The sequence below is a fragment of the Gallinula chloropus genome, assembly GCF_964237585.1.
Source record: "Gallinula chloropus genome assembly, chromosome: 9".
NCBI classification, from domain to species: Eukaryota; Metazoa; Chordata; class Aves; order Gruiformes; family Rallidae; genus Gallinula; species Gallinula chloropus.
Genome location: NC_140094.1, coordinates 19,537,991 through 19,558,233, shown reverse-complemented (window position 1 = coordinate 19,558,233; position 20,243 = coordinate 19,537,991). Strand labels below are relative to the sequence as shown.

Below are 20,243 nucleotides of genomic sequence, written 5' to 3'. Positions count from 1 at the left end.
GTCACTTCTGGCAAAGGGCCTTAGGGCGTGCTAGCACAGGAGTTCACACATAGGTAAAAGTGAGAATATTTTTCTTTGTGAGGTGTTGGTGAGCTAACATCTTTGAGACTTGCTTTTCCCTCCCATAGGACCAGGTAGGGAGCTATACGTAAACTCTGGATGTTACATACATATGTTGTGTGAAGTCGAATGTGCTCGTAACCTATAACAGCTTGGAGAAGAGCTGAGCTTTCTCCCCTGTTTTTGCCTTCCAGGCAGGTCGTGCTGCCCCTGAGGATGAATAAATAACACAGTGCCATACTGTCCCTTGTGGTACATTGCACTGACTCCTTGTTAGACCATTGCTGTGCTCCTTCTTGCCCTCTAACCAAAGGAAGGTGAAAAGTCCCAACCCAATAGCTGAATGGTTTTGTTCACGTGGTGCTGAGTCCTCAGCAGGGCTGTCTGCATTAAACCTGCTCATGGCACCTTTGAAAGGTGGCCAGTATCCAACTGGCCTGGAGCTTGGAATGAGCCTGTGTTTGTCCATAAGAGGCAGCGCAGATAAAACCCTTGTCTAATCACTGCACATCAGTGTATCTGTGAGTGAGCTTGGCACAGACATGTTAATATCCTTTATTTGTATGCTGAATTTTGGATGGAAAAGGAGTTTGTGGCAGGGCAGTAAATTTCCATGGTGATTCTCCCCTGCCATCGTTTTGTACCAGGTAGAATGGATAAGGTACATGCCATATGTTTCTTTATCTGTGGAAGAGACAAGGATGGGTCAAAGCTTTGAAAATGGTGTTGTGGGCTTGGGTTTTACAATAATGCCAGTTAACTACCCAGTACCAATTTTTATTAGGTAGTAGTTTACCTCAATTGAATGAGTTCAGGCGTTATATGCAGTGAAGAGGCAAATCCAGAATGCCAGGCAGCTTGCTTTGTGATTTTTTTTTTTTGATTTTTTTTTTTTTCTTCTTATGGAAAACCATGCTAGAAGCTGTCATCTACAAGCCTTCCCACCTACACCCCAGGTCCCTCATGTGGGTGAATACCAAAAAGCCTTAGGCCTCCTTGGATAAAACCATCCTATGGGTGGGCACCTCCAATTTTAGTTCACAAGAGGAGATACCACTGCCCTGAGGTCTTGTTTTACCGCTGTTCTGCGCCTGGCATTTAGGTTGATTCATATGACCCAATATATTTGTCCAGTTGGATATGTAATATATCCAGTTTGGAACTGCCTGCAAAGCATTTGCAGCTCCAAAGCCACTGGTTGAACAGTACGGTGCTATAGAAGATGAGACATCTTTCTCTTCTAAGAGATTCATGGGTTCCAGCTCTGCTGCTCACATGACATTTATGTACCTGCTGTATCTCCATAGCAGTCCTCCCTGCAATGTCTGAGCACAATAGGAGCTGGATGGTTTCGTTCTGTGCACTCCGAAGAGCATCGCATGCGAATTTGATTACAAGCTTAACAGCTAATTCATTTCTTACTAGGTGGTGTGATAGAAGCCTTCCCATGCTCAGAAAATGTCACAAACCTTACTGTGGATATGCTGATAGAGCCAACAGGCAAGATAAAAATAGTGTCGTCTGGAGACCAGCTCCATGCTGACGGTCCTTTGCGATCATCTGGCACTACCATTCCACAGCGTTCTGTTGATCCAGCAGTTCTTCATTCACTCTGCTTAAAAATTGGAGAAACCTGTAAATTGAAAGGAGTGCTTGGTTACTTCTCAGTTGATTTTGTGACTTTCATCCATCCCCAAACGATGGAGCAGCAGGTGAGTGGGGCACATCTGTTACTTCACTCTTCCTCTCTGAGATCAAGAAATATCTGCTTTCCTATTTGATTCCAACAGGTAGCAGGAGAAGGCTTTGCTCTTTTGAATAGACTTTATTTCTAGGCTATGGGGCATGTGGGTGAAGGTAAAGCATGTGGTTATTCTAACAGTAGCATAAAATTTAGACCTGATCTGCCAGGTGGACCTGAGAAACCTCTTTCATCAGCCTGAAGAGTAACAAACCAGCAAAGCCCACATGGCTTCTTTCAAAGCTGAGTGGTAAGAAAATACTATTTTTTTTTTTATTTTAAAATGATGATTTTTGCCTTCTTCCACATTTGGTTGATACTGGAGAATTGGTTTGGATGTTACGATGGCTGTGCACAGCTAAAGCATAAGGTCAGGCTGAAGTCAAAGTCAAATCTGGGTGAAGAAACTGAGTGTTCAGTGCTCTGGTGGTGGCTGCTGGTTGAAGGCTCAAGAGAATGAGGTAACTTTTAAAGAACATAAAATCCTCGTTATTAATAACAAATAGTATTGTTGAGCTTACAACCATACAGATTCAAAATCAGCTGGTGGACACAGGTGCTAACTCAGTATCTCAGCATCAAGGCTCAATTCTATCTTGTATCTTCAGCGCATCTCCTTGGTTTTTCAATCTCCTGACGTTTTATTCTACAGCCTTCCATCAAGAGAGTTTACAAAGCATTTAACTGTACAAGGGAAGATACCTAGTGGCTGGGTAGTAGGGCTGGACTTTGAGGAGCCAGTGTAGCTCCATGCACCCAAAGCCATCTGGGTGTTTGTTTCTCCCCAGCATCTGAAAATCACAGCTTGGATGGTGCAAGAAAAGGCTTTAAACACAGGGCTCGTATTTAAAACCAAAGAGTGAGCATATGGTATGTGTTGGCAAAAGCTGGCTTTTTGGCAGTGCTATGAGAATTCTATTCCTTTTTAAGCTTGGAGGAGGCTTAAAATCAGGGTTTTGGTAACAGATACCGCTGTAGGGTGGTTGTGGTAAACCAGAGCTTTGGAATAATGTTAGCTCTGAAATACAGATCACAGTTACATTTGACTCCCCGAACGTATTTACACAGGCATTATAATTAGAACTGCAGATAAGCCACATTGGACAACTTCCATCTAAAGTTGCTTTAAAAAGATTAAGGGATGACATTCCCACCCACTCAAGTCAACGGGAGTTTTGCCAATCGCTTCCCTCAAGCCAGGACTTCAGCAAAACACAGAAATGCTTCCTAGATTATGAAGGTTGGGACATTTCCTGGCATGGACATATTAAATTGGTCAGTGTTTCTTGTGGTCTCTTATTCCCGTCTGTTCTGTCTTGGTTTTCTTCCCTTGCTTCCAACTGATCCTACCTTACTATTTCCTATGTTTGTTAGCATGTACCACAACTTTTAATGTTGCTATTTAAGCACAGGTTTTTAAATTTAACTTGATGTGGAGGCAATTAATGATGCCATCTGTCTTGTGAGAGAAAGATTACACAAAAGAGTGTCTTTCTGAAAGCACTATTTTTTTGGCAAACAAGAAATCCTATTAGACTCTCAGAACATTTGCTCACTAATTTCAGAAGTGCCCACTTTAACGCCGTAGCTGAAAGGCTCAGATACATTTCCTGGAAGTACAGTATACTCAGGCATTCTTTCCAAGTTATATTTTACAGAAAATATCAACCAATACATGATATTTTCAGTAAAACTAAAAATTAAACGTATCATTGAACATCTGTTACCAATACAGTCAGAGTATTTAAATCCCTGAAAATCCCTGAAACCTTCATAAAGTTACATGCTCCATAAATACAACTCTTTAAGAAATCTGAAGGGCACGTGTCTTCACAAGTATTTTCCCAGTGCGCTCGTGCAAAGGGGGCTTGGGAGCAGTGGAGAGCAATGCATGTGCCTGGAGTTTCAGACTCTTCATCTAAAAGCATTTAAAAACCCATATGTCATAAGAATAATATTGGGTTTATATCAACAATGGGGTATTGCTACTTTTTTTTTTTGACTGCTGCTTTTAGCAAGTGTGTTCCTGCTGTTTTGTTGTGTTCCTTTGGAGCAGTAGTGGCAAAGATGCTCTGCGTGATGGGTAAGGAGCAATGCACATCTGTCAGAAAATTCATCAGGAAAGCCAGAATGAGTGTGGAAATGAGAGCATAACCTCTGTTTGAGTCACTGAGGAGCTCTGTGCCCTTATCTTTACTGTCTTGCAGTTCTTGTGGTCTATGCTGGCCAAAAGTTGGCAAGAGGGATGTTATCCTCAGGCCTGGAGGAGCTGGGTGATGCTGTAATAGAAGATACACTGCCTCGTATTTCCACTGGCTTTTCTGTTTCCTTCTACGTGTTACCCAGGTCTCTCCCAGCTCTCTCTTCCCCATCCTCACAAGGGAGCTTTTCAGTCTGTTCCTGCCTGTGCATCCCTAGCCAGCCTGTTTGTCACTGTTCCTACGTACAGCAAGTCATTCACAGACATCTGCAGACCGTGTTGTCCTCCAGCCATGTGAAGCTCTTCCTTAAGTCATGGCAGAACTACAGGAGGTTGCAGTTTACAACCAACAGCCTCAAGGGTAGTGCTTGTAGGAGGACCTACCTCCTGTCTGAATGTCTTCACCCTGTCTGTCCCACAGTCCACTGCATATTGTACTTCATTTCTTGCATTTCATTGTTTATTTTGTGTATAACTCTGAGGTTGAGACTGGAGTTGCCGAGAAAGGTGGCAAGGCAGAGCCTACCACTGGCTGCACCTCTCTCTGCACTGCCACCCAGGAGTGCAGTGAAGGTACCCACTGTGATTTGCTCCCAAGGGAAAGGGAGATGGAGATGTGGTTTTTCATATGCTGGGGGAAAAATGTGGAGGAATCACTTCTGATCCCCACTGTAATTGCCAAGACTGATCTTCAAGAGCAAGGCCATAACCCTTATAAGTGAAGTCCTGCACAGTATTGACTCAGTGCTGCTCAGATCCCAAGTTGTCAAGGAGCTGCACCCAAATAAGTCCATTTAATTGAGTGGCATTGCTGGAATGCATGAACTTACTTACATCCACAGATCTATGGACAGATAATTTGGAGAAGCAGGGTCATAAGTCACCTTTTTCATTAGCTTACACAGCCCCACCTCTTGCAGTGATGAAGTTCAGTTTGGGTGCAGAGGAGAAGATGAGGCAGAACACACCAAAAGGACAATTAGAGAGCTGGGAATGGTTAGGTGGGTATCTTCCCTCCCGGGCCAGTGGCTTCAGAAGACCCTGCAGACGGTGGCTGCAGGGCTGCCAGCCAGCATCAGCCGCACAGTGAGGAGAAGCAGAGTACAGCTGCCTCTGAAGCCCATCGCTCGGCTCTGGTGTTACAGCTGAGTTCTTGCTTTGAGGGATGCTTTCAGCTGATGGATTCTTCTGTAGTCATGTAGGTGCCTTAAGATTTACCCTGAAGAAGAGAAGGCTGAGGGGGGAGACCTTTTCACCACCTACAACTATCTGAAAGGAGGTTGTAGAGAGGTGGGCGATGGTCTTTTCAGCCAGGGGACAGGAGATGGGACAGGGGGAAATGGCCTCAAGCTGCACCAGGGCAGGGTCAGATCAGATGTGAGGGAAAAGTTCTTCCCTGAAAGAGTTGTGGGGCTGTGGCACAGGCTGCCCAGGGAGGGGCTGAGTCACCCACCCTGGATGTGTTTTAAAAAAGGGTAGATGAGGTGCTCAGGGATGTGGTTTAGCACAGGACAGGAACGGTTGTACTTCATGATCTTAAAGGTCTTTTCCAACCTGGCGATTCTCCAGAGAAAATGTAGAATTTTCTGTGTGTCATTTTCCAACAAGAGTCACAGTGTTTTCATTGCCCATCTTCCAGCCTTACACTCTGCAGGATAGAGGCCAGGGGCCAGTTCTGAGGCCCTAAAATTTAAGTTTTCATACCAGCTCCAGACCATCCCAGCAGCTACCACGAGATGGCAGCCGGATAAGATCCTGTCCTCTGCTGCTGCTGAAATAATCAATTGTATTGGGAAACTGAAAAGTCATAAAAGCAGCTCTCTTCTCAACGCTCAGGCTGCATTAATATTTTACTAATTGACATTTTAACAGCGTCTTTCACCCACTTCTTTAAAAATAGCAGGTGTGCTCTGTGCAGTAATGCAAACATCGATACTAGATGCAGATAAACCGGTTGAACTGGAGAAAGAAAAGCTATAATTCAGTAACTCCTTAAGGATTTATGTTTCCTTCCCGTCTCAAGTTTGCATTTTAAAGCTGGAGCATTTTTATGACAGTTGTAAAGAATTACACTATAATTGTGACTTTATTCACTGGAGATGTCTTTAGCACAAAGCACAAGCTCTGAAGCTATGCTCTCATAAGGAAACTTAAGACTACCTAAAATTTAACTACCATTCCTACTTTTTTATTTTCTAAAAACTTTAAATCATAATAAAACCCCAGATCTGATTATCTTTGAACTTCTCTTTGTTGTTTGAAAATCAATTCTCAGTTCTGCCCTTTACATGTGAGCTCTGTTCCAGTTTAATTTCTGAACGTGTAAGTGTCCTCAAAGTCCCAAAACCAGGTGGAAGTGCCTCTTGTTGTGTTATTCTGCCATGTGATCCTGTCAGTATATGACACCTACAACTGCATATACCCCCTGGTATATCCTCAGAAAATGAGGATGGACTCAAGCAATAGGTGTTTGTTAATCTGTAGGACTGCATCGTTCTTTACTTAAACTTGACCTTTGCCCAGGTCATCTTCTAACAGCTCCTGATTTACCAGAGATGATAATTTATCCAGTTAGTAACTGCCAGCCCTCCATAGACATTGCCTTATAGGTGATGGAAATACATTCATAAAATCATAAACCCAAAGCAAACCCACAGTTCAGATTTTCAAGGCTTTCTAGAAGCTTTTGATGCCCATTTTCTATTACTTCAAAGGAATTCCTGTTCCAATCCAATTGATGTTACTAGGGCTGAACCTAACTGACCAACGTTTCTAGCCTGCTGAGAGGAACAACTCAAACCAACAAGTAGGTCTGAGCTTTTGTTCTGCCTGTGCTTGGAGCTCTGTGGAGCTGTTGGACTGAAGATTATGTGCCACAGAGGTGGAGTTGGGTTGATATTTCTGAGAAACATTTTCATTTTGGGTGGTTTGGGGTATTTTTAATAGTCTGTGAGAACAGTTCTATTCCCTGTCCTGAGACACAGTGCAACCCCTTGATTGATTTTGGTAGGCTCATGGTTCTGCCCAACTTCCCTCCTTCCTCAGACTACCAAAACCATTGTGTGTTACTGCTGTAATTTTACAGAGACTGTTTGTGACCCTCAGGAGTTCTCATGGGACTTAGAAACTGTTCCATTGAAGAATTCAGCTGAGTAGGTACCAATGATCTGGCCTGAACTGAAAAACAGGGAAAACTTCTCCATGAAAATAAACTCAAAGCCATTGCCCAAGCCCTGTGTCCTTCTCCTAACAATTCAAAGGGAGTTTAAAGGGCACTTCTGGATTTCCATGGCAAAAGGGAATCCCCTGCCAGGATAAAGCTGGAATCTTACGCCACCTGATCCTTCTTCCTTTCTCCCCACATTAGGGATGTTCTGTGCCATACCCAGGGCAGAAAGGGATGTGGCTAGATGATAGTGTTCTCTGACAGTCCTGAGCCAGGAAAGGAGCCCTTGGGGGTGATCCCAGCTGGCACGCAGTAATGACCATTTGGCTGCTTTACCTTGCAGTAGGGGTGCTTCAGCCTCAGGCCCAGAAGGAAAAGAGGTGGACAGGTGGCTTCCAGCCATGTTTGCCTTCCTCCCCCTCGTGCTCAGGGCAGTGGAGGTCTAAAAGCAGAAAAATCTATTGACTTAAAGGCAAAATACACGATGAATGTATCTGTGACTGAAGCTTAAGTAGGTGTTTAGAGCTGTCCTTCCTGTGATGTTAGAGAGTAAGGGGCAGGGGAGGGGATGGACATCTTCCTTCGTTACATGGTCATCAGTTCACCCTGTTGATCAGAACCCTTAATCTGTGTGACAGTGTATGAGCATGGTTGCTCTGAGATGATGAAACCATATCCGAAGCAACCAGTAGATGCACTCTAAAAGTAAACAAATTCCTCAAAACAGCATTTGGTTGATCTCAACCAGCATGAAACCTGCCCTGCTACAAGCTGCTTCTCCCCTTCACCCTGCTACAGCCTCTTCCTTGGGCAGAGAAGAGCCTGGAGCCACCCCCTGGCGCAGAGATCCAGGAGCCTTTCTGTGCCTTCCCAGAGCAGCAGCTGGGAACATGCCAGTGGGGTGGCAGAGCCAGGTTGGCATGCTGGGGTTTTGTTCAGATGATGTGAAATGCATCACACAAGTAATTAATGGGCCTGTCCTCTACATCTGAAATGAAAACAATGTCACTTGCATACCCTTTAATTTTAATTACTGACAACTTGGGATTTGTCTAGTAGCTCTTGAGAATGTGTGTGCTGTCCCATGCCTGGTACAGGTTGTTGGAATTTCTACTGGGGTATAACGAATTTGGCTCATGCTAATGAGTGTTTCTTTGCCAGGCTTCAGGTTTTCGTACTTTATCTGCTTCTAAAGGCTCAATCCATCCTCTCCGTGTTGCCAGAGCAAAGCCCTTGTACTCACCCAGATGTAGTAAAGCCACAGTGATGTCTTTGCTTAACTTCCATGAGTTTTCTATCATCTCAGCTGTTTTCTGGTCCACCTTCAGTTCAACTTGGCTCCTGCTCCACTAATTGTGCATCAACAAAGCTTCCAGATAGCGCTGGTGTAGGCTTTGAGGTTAGAGTGATATAGGCATAATATCAGGGTCTGGGTTAAGAGCCAGCTTCATCTGAGGTAGTGAACAGACTTTCCACAGGCCCTGCTCCTCTCATGTAGCCCTGCCATCTCTTTCTGGGGGCACAGCTTTAACCAGGAACTGAGGCTGTTCAGCCTTGAGAAGAGAAGCCTAAGAGGGGATCTGATCAATGGTTATCAATATCTGAAGGGTGGGACACAGGGGGACATGGACAGCCTCTTCTCAGTGTCTGTGGGGACAGGACAAGGGGCGATGGCCTCAAGTTGGAGGACAGGGAGTTCCACACCAACATGGGGAAGAACTTCTTCCCAGTGAGGGTGAGGGAGCCCTGGGACAGGCTGCCCACGGCGTGTGGAGTCTCCTTCTCTGGAGAGATTCCAGCCCTGTCTGGACACCACCCTGTGTGCCCTGTCCTAGGGACCCTGCTTTGGCAGGGGGTTGGACCTGATGGGCTCTGGAGGTCCCTTCCAAGCCCTATGATTCTGTGATTCTGTGAATCTAAAATCCAACTCAAACAAGGTTCAAGACACATTGGCTGTTCCTGATTTGTTGAGAATATTTATGGAAATTAATGTCACACTTCTACAGCATGTATATTTTATAATTACTGTTCAGCTTGTTGAAAAGGCTGGCACACGCTGGCAGAGTACAAATCAATACCAAAGTTCCTTCCTGTCTTTGAGAAGTGATGATAAAGAATAAATTATTGAAGAAAATTAAACATGGTAATTGGGGAATTTTCCCCTCTTACTAAGTAAAGCCAGCCATTAGCATCCTATTTGCGTTTTATACCATGCAGCAGGAAATATTTAAGTTGACAAATAGGATATTTAATACAGCAACAGATACTTGGCAGTTAGATATTAACAACTGTTACTGATGTGATTTATTCAGCATTATAAAGAGGGCATTACTATGTGCATACGATTCAGAAATTAACTCCAGTTTACCAAGAGGCCTTGACTGCTTGACCTCTTAATATCCTTATAATGATGCCATTTACCATTCAGAGCCTTGCTCGAGTCATTCACTGCTAGATTTGTTTTAGAGGGGTCCACTGTAGGGCAGATATTTGTGTACTTTACCATTTCTTGTTGGCGTGGTAGGCACGAGCATTTTTTAAATAGGAAAAACTCCTGGGTGTAAAACCCTGCTCAGGTTGTTGGGGGTGGAGGAGCCTCGCAGGAGCAATCCATGGTAGCTCCTTCTATTACACCCTCAGTGTGGGCTGGCCTCACAAATCTGGCTTTTACATGCTTTAATGCTTTGAAATCTTCTTGAGGTTGGGATGAGACTCTTATTGCTGCCTGCAGAAATGTCCCACACAGGGATGGGGTGGGTTTCCCTTCCGCCAGCCTGTGGGACACGTTCCACTGGCAGCCCTACTGCCTTCTGCCCTGATTTCTTGTGTAGCTATGTGAGTAGCAACCTGAATTAGCTCCACAAAGCAGCGGTGTGGGTGCAAGCAGAACTTTGTACTCAGTTTAGCTTTGCCTTTTCTATCTCAAAATACCTTTCTTTAACTCCAGGATGACTTTATTTAACTATTCTTCAGCTGAAAAATCCAGGTGTGGTATTTAGTACTTAGATAATTCCCTACTCAATGTGATAGAGGCTTTTAATGGCTGTTGAGCTTATCTATACTTCTTCTAACTGCTGCTAAACTCCTGGCAGTACAGATAATGGCTTTGTCCTTAGCCCTTTGGTTTTCTCCCAAAAGTTGTGTTTGAAGTTCCCATCTGGAAGTGGTTTATCTCTGCTGGTGATGCTCTAGCAAAGGAAACCCGAAGTACACATACCGATGTGCATGAAAATAAAGACGTTGATCTTCCCTCTTCTCTTTTTTTTTTTCCTTCTTTATTGTAATGCCCCTGTTTGTGTTTCCATCAGGTATGGGCAACAGACCTTGACCTTTGCTATAGTGACCAGCTGGCCTTGACTCAGCTCATGATGTACGTGACAGATGGAAATCTGGATTGTCGCTCTGGCCGCTTCGAAGTACCTCTTGGTCCAAAGAAAACAGAAACCCACCATATTCAGCCTGAGGAGACAGAACCTGTAAGCAGCAATTTGTTTACACATAAAGTTATTAACATAAACTACCAAAAAAGTTAAACTCTGTCTTTGATCACTGTTCTAGAGGAGCTGAATCTGCTCCTTTCAGGTTTTAAATGTTACAAGTAATAAAGTAAGCAGGATACCATCACGTTAGAAATGAAAAGAAAGGTTCTGGATGCTTCTCAGCACCTGATCGTTCATCCTTTGTGCTCAATAATATTGATTTGTGGTAGTAACAAGCCTCTAAATATTTTAGGTAGTTTTCAAGTTGTAAAAAAAATGTGGTGATTTGTAAGTTGCAAGAAAAAGGAAGGAGGTAAAAGCACTGCCCTGACTACAGGAGTAAATTCAAAGCAGTGCAGAAGAAATCTGGGCATTTCACTCATGAGCACTGATCTGGGATCAGAAGTTAAAGCACTAGAGTTCTCCCCCAGCTTTGTACTTTGATGCCCAAAACTGGGGGTAAGACAACCAGGGCTGCATCTGCAGAAGGATCTGGACACCCACATCCCTCCCACCTGTCACTTGATTTAAACTCAAATGTTGGTTCTCAGATTCATCATTCAGTTATGCATCCCTCCATCTGTGTAGGATTTAGTGGCTCTGAACCTTGAGGCTGTCCCTCTAAAAAGGGAAGAAAGGCCAATGGAAAAGTCAGAGAATAAACTGTGTGTATATATATGTATCCCTACACATACAGATATAATCTGGATGGTGCTTCACCTGTTTTGACTGGAGGTGCACTACTCCCTTTTCCTACGTAGAGGAGGAACGTAACACCATTCCAAAAATGTCATGGAGCTCTAATTTAGAGGTTAATGAGCTCTTGATCTATTGTTCTTGTCAGGCAACCACTTCTAGTTGGAGGGAAGTAAATTAGATATGATTAATCCCAGTAGTACAAATTTTAGAAATTAGAAGTAATCAAGTAGCAACTTTTTTTAATTAAAACTCTATCTGAATTACCATAAATTGTTCACTTTATCCTTTATTTTTCTTCTTTCTGTATTTCTGAGGGTTTCATCTCCTCAGGAGTTAATGACAAACCAGGAAAGTGTCTTTAGAAAAAAGAAACAAACCCAGAGACAAATGTTTTTACAGCACATGATCTGTAATGAATGATTAAGTAAAACGCTTTGTGTAAAATTATGATGTTAATAATGATTCTGTCCCTTTTAATTTATTATATATTCTCACTCCTGGTAGGTTTGATTTTGATAAAACGGAGCAGCAACTGAGTTTGTGTGATGATTTTATTTTTAGAAATCCTTCTTTGAAAGAACAAATTTCCTAGATACTGCTGCTACTGTAATTATGTACAAAACCAATCACTCATTATAGTTTGGATACATTATCTTCTAGACAGATGAGGCTAAATAAGCAACACATTAATAATTCATACTGCAGTTCATTATGCATGTGTATGCATGCTTTGTAGCTGAAATAAGCACCTCATCAACCTGATGCCAACCCTTAAACAATAGTTTTGTGTTATTGCAGCCACATTCAAGTTTACGCTTGTTAAACTGCTACTTGGATTATTTTATCAAGCATTCATTTATTTGTGGTCCCCTACTGCAGAGAACAGATTTTGGAAGCTCCTTTTTTAAGTTAATGACTTGAGCAATGGGTGTTATTAATTCTCAGAATATTATAAACATGATTAATTTTCAGGCAGAGATGTATTATATAAGGATTTCAGCTATGTCAACTTAAATGAGTCAATGTCAAAACAAATATCATTTTAGAAAAAAATACTGTAAATTACACGCTTCAATGTGCAGTATCCCCACACTGAGTGAGCAGACCAGTATTCAAAATAACATCCTGGGAAAGCCTTGCTTTAGGAGAACATCTCTCTGCAGTTCTCCTCAATGCAGCATCACTGTTTCTTTGTCCTGAGTGTTGATGGGAGTTTAAATTTGAATGCAGCACTGATTTTTACCCATAGCATGACCTCTGCTGCTATCAGTTGTCCAGCTCCTTGGCTCCTTGCTGGAAAAATTGTCCAGGTGAATGCTGTAGCAATGCTGGGTCTTGGAGAAACCCAATTCTCTGCTTTGGAATTTCTGCTGTTGAGAAACTGTGGCTCTGGAACAACCATTTCTGTGGGGCAGGATGGATTCGGAGGATCCACTCAGGACATTTTCACAGGGTGGAGTTACCATAATGTGGTTCATAAACGGATTCTGCAGGCCTGATCTCCATAGGCTCCCCAGAGGGCTGTGGAGTCTCCTTCTCTGGAGATATTCCAGCCCTGTCTGGACACCGACCTGTGTGCCCTGTCCTAGGGACCCTGCTTTGGCAGGGGGTTGGACCCGATGAGCTCTGGAGGTCCCTTCCAGCCCCTATGGTTCTGTGATTCTGTGAATATGTTTATGTACTTGCTATCCTTGTATGATACATTTATTGTAATTACTGTTGTTTGAGGAATAATTGAGCACCTTTGTCCCTTCCAACCCCTGTGATTCTGTGGTTCTGTGATCTGTAATAGGAGGTTTCATGGGCAGCGGGAGGTGAGGATTTAATTTAGCTGTGTAGAAATACCTGTGCTCAGTAGGTTCTGTTATGAGCAGGAGATCCTCCCAGCAGAGCCTTGCTCTGTGAGCTCACTGAGGAGGAGCCATTTCCATACAAACTGTTGGGTTCTGCAATCAGCCACTATGAAAATCAAGACTCCTGCCTTGTTTCCTCTAGCCTGCTCCACTCAGCAACTGGTGCGCAGCAGCGAGCAGCCAACTGAGGCACTCCAGCCTTGCTGACACCCACTACCATGTTCTCCTCCAGATGTGTAAAGCTCGTGGTGTTGGATTTGACCTCCAGGTATGAACGGGAGAGATGAGAAACCGTGCTGTTCGCTCTGCATAATTTCTGTATGTAAATTGGAGTGAAACCACTTAGCACAATGCAGAGTTAAAGTGTTCTGTTTAGCAGAATATAACATTGAAGTGTTCCGCTAGGAGCGCGGCACGGTGCCGCTCCACAGATTCGCTGGAGAGGACTGGGTATACATCAGAACTTAGTTTATTTTAAATTGTTTTCACGATGCCAATTAATGAACTCTGAATTGCATACTGGTTTTTGGTAGTTCCTGTAAGAATGAGTCTGATTTTGTAACACTGACCTGTCAGTTTACTTTGGCTGGAGTTTAAGTCTTAAAGAACTGTGATACGGATCTGATTGGGCTTGAGACTGAACACAACGAAGGTTGAAGAGCATTACAATGGGTTTATGTTACGTGATAGGGAGTGAGATGGTGTCTGTCTCCGAGACTACAGAGAGGATGTGGGTTTGTTTGCACAGCTCCGTGGGCAAAAGGATTATGGCTGTTGTGAGGAGCTGTGCTTGGGTTTAGGACCACGTAGCACTGAGTTTTCACAGGAGCCTCTTGGCCATCACACACCTTGCTACCTGTAAGAGAAGATACTGTCAGAGGCTAAGGGTGGTAATGAAGAACTGGGAGAGGAATGAAGACAGGAAAACACAGCCTTTGCTGGGAAAGGAATGCTTAGGGCTCACAAACACAATTGTAAGTGTTTAGAAGATGATGTGTGATACATTTAATATAATTGCCGTTGTTTGAGGAATAATTAAGCACTTTTGTCTTTTTATTTAACAGGAGAGACAGGGAACAGTTTTTGTGTTGTATGAAGATCAGAAGCGCTACCGATTGGGAATGGTGTAAGTATGCCCCATCAGGTCCACAGTCTGGGAAAGAGCTGAAGAGAGTGAAAAGTTTTAGGGAAGCATTAATCATTTTAATAATACAAAAGATCCAGGATCTGCTTAGATCGAAGCCTGTGGGCATTGCAGTCCTGCTGCAGTCGGCTTCCTGAGGGCTAGATTCACTGTCACTAGCAGTCTAGCTCTGAGAGCACATGGATTAGCACAGGCTGACTTTCACAGGCAATGCTATTAAAACCCTTAACTATACGTGATGCAGAGCAGGATGAAGTTTAATGCCTCCCTATATTGTTCCACACAAAGCGATCAGCAGCAGCCAGGCAACAGCAGATCTGACGGTTCAGTAACTCTTTAGACATGAACCTCTCCGAAGGAGTCTGAGCAAGCGTGATCCGCACAAATCCACTGGATGCTGAGTGGAAACCTCTCCTCAGAGAGAATCTGTGTAAAGTTTGCTGCCAAAATAGGAAATAATGAGTGAGGGTGGGGGTGAACCGGTGTGTTCTTAGCCTGTTGTGTGTTCCTTTGACGCTGGAGCTATTTCATTAATGACTCGGATAAGAAAACAGCTTCCTCGAGAGCTGGATGTGACTGCAGGTGTTTTGGAGGGCAGGAATAGAATTCAAAATGATCCCAACAAATTGAACAATATGAAAAACATAATTACAGTCAGTCGGAGCCATGTGCAAGAAATCTCCCTTGGATAGTGGTAAGGAATGGGAAGAAGGGCCAGCTTTGCAGAAAAGTATCTGTGAGGCACCTTACCAACTGCCTGCAGGTCGCTATGTCACCAGGAAAAAGGTCAGCAATGTTACCTGGAGACGTTGGGAGTAATCCTTCCATTCTGCTCAGAGCAAGGGAAGATAGTGGGAGGTCTAAAAAAGCAAGGCTAAAGGGGGCAGTGGGAGGAGGCAGAAGTGAGATCTGTTGACAACCTTCAAGCATATCAAAAGCCTCTGCAGGAAGGAAAAATCTGATTTCTGTGTGTTTGGGAGCAAGACAGAAAGAAACAAACTTAACTTGTGGCAGGAAAGATTCATGTTTAGCGTAAGAACAATTCTGGTAGCGGGGGAAGAGCTGATTAGATCGGTCTGTACGGTTGTCATTGACAGTGTTTAGTAACAGATTGGACAAACCTCTGTCAGGATGATGTAAGTTGCATCGATCCTGCCCCAGCACAGGGAATGGACTAAATGAATCCTAAAGATTGTTTCTAGGGCCATGATTCTTCCAGCCGGTGCCGAGCTCCTCATGGATGAGGCTGTTGGTGATACAGAATCGAGTCAGATTGGGTTAAAGGTTCACTACTCCTGTGCAACACTGTGCTCACCTGCAGCCACAACGTGGGCAGCTTTTATGGGATTAAGCTGTAAGATGCATCTGAAAATCACTAAATAAGAACTTGCAAAATGTCTACAGGAGCCATTTGAAAGGGATTTAGGCATCTGAAAGTGTTCCCTGAGCTGCTAAACTCTCCTAACAGTCCACCAGTGCCCAACGGTGAGCTCTTTCCCAACCCCTGCTCCAAAGTCTTCCTCCCTCCTGACCCTCCTCTGCATTGTCCCTGGCACTTCTACGCCGCTCCAAGAGCTGATTCAGCTCAGTAACTCAGCACAAAGCTTTCTTTTATTGGACTGTTTTTTTCTGCGAGGCTGAGGCAGAATCAGTCCATGGAGGGTACACAGCAAGTGCACGAGTTATGCACTGGGAGGAACTGAGGAGAGAAGGACCTGACCTTGGCAGAGTCAGTGGGCTTTGGGATGGACTTGTCCCTGTTGGTGTGATTCCACCGTTAGCCACAGACCTTGGAAAATCGAGTCCTTGTGTTAGAGACACTGTATCCTTCCTGCATTCCTCCTAACTCCCCCAGACTACACATCAGTAGTCGCTCCTCCAGTGAGAAATGTACTATGGCCTCGTGGATCTCCAGCTTGAATTGGCAGTTACTGGTACGTTACCAGAACACTCAAATACATCTGCCATGCGTTCTGATCCCAGGTGTGTGTTCCATCAGATGCTCAATGCAAATTCATTATCTTAATTTGGAAATATCTCCAAGAATACGTGTAACAGTTTGATCCTATGGAATCACTGAATTACCGAAACATCTATGCAAATTATCATCCCTTTTACTGCATGGAAGATCTGTTGCCAGTCCCAGTCAGTAAATGGGGTGTGTTTCCCCTCAGGGTGATAATCCTCTTCCCTGAGTTCCTGTGTATCCAATCTGTACACACTACATATGTTATGGCAGTGTAAGAAAGGCTGCTGCTGCTCCCAGAATTCCAGGTGCCCTTCACAAACTGTAGGCAGAAGCAACAGTTCTCCTGAACAAATCTAGGGGTTTCAAGTGTTGTCCTAACTCAGGGGTGGCTTTTCAGTTGGAGTAGCTGAAACCTTACCGCTTACTTCTGCTGAGTTGATTAATAAAAATTATTTATTACACAAATCCTTTCTGTTGACAAGTTAAAATGGAGCCTCATCTTTCACATCTCCCTGAAGATTGCCACCTTGTGAGATTGAAAATACTCATTAAATTCCATCACCAGACAGGCACAAATGAGAGGGCGATTGTTTTTAAGCATGTGAAGGGAATCATTGGTAAACTCATTTGTTTGGATATCATTAACAGAACAATTGGAGAGGATCTCCAGGGGGTCCTCCTGACCTTTGCTCGCAATCTCTTCATCATCCATCAAGAAATATCAGCACCTAATATGCAAGGCGAGACCAATTTTAAGGTGAGGTGTTAATTAACTAACGATCCTGGTTAATTTCTGTACAAGGGCTGAAAATACCTCATGCTGTATCATAAACAAGTGCTAAACCATTCCTTTCTTATTGTTAGCAGTGTGTGTTTTACGGTGTCTGGGTCAATATAGTAAGTCTCCCCATGAACCTGTTAGTTAAATCTAAGTTTGAAACTTTTCCTTTGAGAAGAGACATACTCCAGCGTGAAGTTACTTGCAGTGTAACGCTCCTGATCCTCCCTTGTGAGGAGGAAAGGAGCTGCTGGCGCTGCCAGAGGCAGCTCTGCCACACTTGTCCCTTTTTATTTTACAGAGACACCATCAAGGTAGGAATCTTAAATTAGAAAGAAACCTCTCAGTTTATAATAGCTCCTTAGATAATTAACACTGATTTCTTTTAAGCAGGCAGGCACTGAGTTCCATGAATTCACATCTTTCACCCTGCCGTCAATATCACAGGTCAATTTTGCTCCCAGTATTTTTCTGCTCTCAGAACCTGCCTGCAGTGCCCATCCCTGCGTGCTGGGGGTGCTCTGGAGTGCTGCGGAGGGTAGTGGGACAGAGTGCAGGGGCTCAGCACACTGGGAATGTTCCCCCAGGAGCACCCACCTTTACTGGGAGGCTCCTTTGTGATGACCTCGCTGACAAAAAAAAAGACAGTAAAGCAGTAATGAATCCAACCCCGTGCCCTGGCACAGCACTCATTACAATGCTGCTAAAATGCTAAACTTTCCAGAGGGAATTCTTTCTCTAAACTGCATCACCTTGAACTTTATTAAAAATTCCCAAGGTTCTTTCTGGAGGTGTTTTGTAGGAAGGTGAAGGGGAGTGCCGTGTTGCAGATTGCTATCTTAAATCACATCATTTCTATCAGACCCTTTCCAGTGTTAACTGTTTTCCTCTGACAAGTGGAGTGTGAAACAACAGTTTTAAAGAAGATATAATTAAATTTCAACATGGCACAGAATAAACCAAAATAAACCCAACCCTTATTTGAAAATGAAGGAAAAGCAACCATTGAGGAGAAATAAAAAGGGTACTCTTCTTCTAGTGAGTTAACAATGATTTACATATGAAATAAAACACCTGTTAGTTAATTAGAAGTACAAATTGCAATGAATTGGATTTTTTTTTTTTAATTTACCTGTACATATTTACTAATAATTCCCCCAACTTTCCCCAAAGTAATAGTAAATGTAAGTGGTGCATCATGTCCTGGGTAACACTGGTTACCTTTTTGAGGCGAGTACTGCCAGCTGCACGTTTTGGCTGCTGGATTTCATTATAATGCCCATTAAATAACTTGTATTCCTTGAATCTGTTACAGATGGCAATTCAAGATATTGAAGCAATTCTAGGAATTACAGCAGAAAACAAACTGAAATTGTAAGAAGAGCAACCTTGGAAAGCAGATGCTCTGGAAGAATAGTTAACAGCAAATGTTTAAGTGCCTTATTCTTTATGCTTCTGGAAACGCTTTCTCATCTGTAAGAACAGGTTTGGTTTCCCTTCCGCGCTGGCACGTGAAGCAATATGAACCGAGATGGTACGTTGCCATGATTTCTGAGTGCAGTGTTTAGAGGAATATTCCTTCTTGCACAAAAATAAACTGTTGAAAAGCAGAGGATCATCATAAAACGCTCCTGATGCTGGTATTGGCATTCCTGGAGTACACTCTTTGGTTTTAAAATCTTATTAATACAAACATTACCTCTAAGGCAGAGGAAAGAGTCTGCTCCAACCTGCAGAGCACAGTCCTTAGCATTTTACCTAGTGATTCCTCCATCAAGCCTACAACTTGGAACCACCCTTAACACATCTTCATAAAGACAGGTTCATAAACACACACAATCCACTCCATCCCTAAAAACTTTTCCCATGGGTTCATTATGCTTCCCGCTAACGCCAGTGCCTTAAGCACAGTCTGCATTTATTTGCCTTCAACTTCCAGGAATGGGATCTCGTGATGTCTTTTATCTGAGAAAGCCAAGAAAGGATCGCTCCATGATGCCTCTCTGTGGGATGAACCCTTCTGTTCCCTGTGTCAGAACTTCAGAGTCTGCTGGCAGCCCTGCAGAAGTGGTGTAGCCCAACCTTGTATGGTATCCCAGGAGGAAATTGCCGCTTGCTTCTGGTTTCTATGCCCTGGGGTATACAGGGAGGGATCTTGCTGTCTTTGTCACGGAGATCAGACTACATCGTGCTCTATTGAAGAGAGTCCCATGGCCCTAAATTCCCTTTCAACCTATTGTCTTCTAAAATACAGGTTTTCAACAGGGAAGTGGGTCCAGTGTTCTGCCTGTAAGTAAAAGACACTTAAAAGCCATCTTACCGGTGAGACCAGCAACCTGGATTCCCCTTTGGAACTGACTGTCCTGTTACCATTCTGCTCTTTCTTTTGTTACCAACAGTTATTTGCAGCAGCTGTTTCATGCCCAATTTATCAAAAGTACCAGCAACAGGACTAGTTCAACAACAGACTGTGATTCCTAGTAAACCACAGCTTTTATGCATCTGTCCATTGGACAGGTTCTCTATTGCAGACACTGCTGACTTCTTTTTGTCACAATTGCTGTGCACTGTTAGGTTACAGGACAACAGTTACACCTCTAGAATTACCTTTATCCATCCAATCCCAGTATCCTGAGATGCCACATTCCAAATGTTACTATGGAAGAGTGCATCTTCTCCATGGGATGGACACTGTTGTCCCAAGCACGGCATGTACCCTTGAGATTACATCCCAAAAAGCTCAGGCAAAGCCAGTTTTAAAGACAAACAATCAATGTGACAAAGCAGGTGCAGATCAGTGCCCAGTTTTTCTGATGCCCGAGTCTTTGATCCGCTGGCTTCATGCGTTATCTTTTGTGCCAGCCTTTTTCTCTTCTGCTTTGGCCGTGGAAATAATTAATTGCAGATGAGAACATCTGCATAAAAGCTGAGCCCTGTTTCAAATAAACATCTAAAATAGTTTTGTTTAGTTCTTGTTTGGTTTTGTTCCTCTGATGTGCAATCTCAGTTCTGGGTTTTGGGTGTACGAGAGCCCGCACAGATTTTTTTCTAACATTAAGTTTAGCCAGTGAATGAATGTCCTGGAAACCTTCATGGTTAGAAATGAAAGTAACAGGGCCACCAAGATGATGGAGTGGAACACCTTCCTTACGAG

General features: G+C 43.5%; 1 protein-coding gene across 1 annotated transcript in view; it reads left to right on the top strand.

The window, feature by feature from the left end:
• IQCH (IQ motif containing H) overlaps positions 1–18,467 on the top strand; it is a gene marked incomplete at both ends in the record, with an annotated part of 65,380 nt that extends 46,913 nt beyond the window's left edge. The window contains 6 exons of the mRNA XM_084268260.1: positions 1,486–1,772; positions 10,476–10,643; positions 13,341–13,466; positions 14,263–14,324; positions 16,960–17,068; positions 18,405–18,467. Coding sequence (XP_084124386.1) covers positions 1,486–1,772; positions 10,476–10,643; positions 13,341–13,466; positions 14,263–14,324; positions 16,960–17,068; positions 18,405–18,467 — 815 coding nt within the window. The remainder of the gene's footprint in view (positions 1–1,485; positions 1,773–10,475; positions 10,644–13,340; positions 13,467–14,262; positions 14,325–16,959; positions 17,069–18,404) is intronic.
• Positions 18,468–20,243: the final 1,776 nt, after the last annotated feature.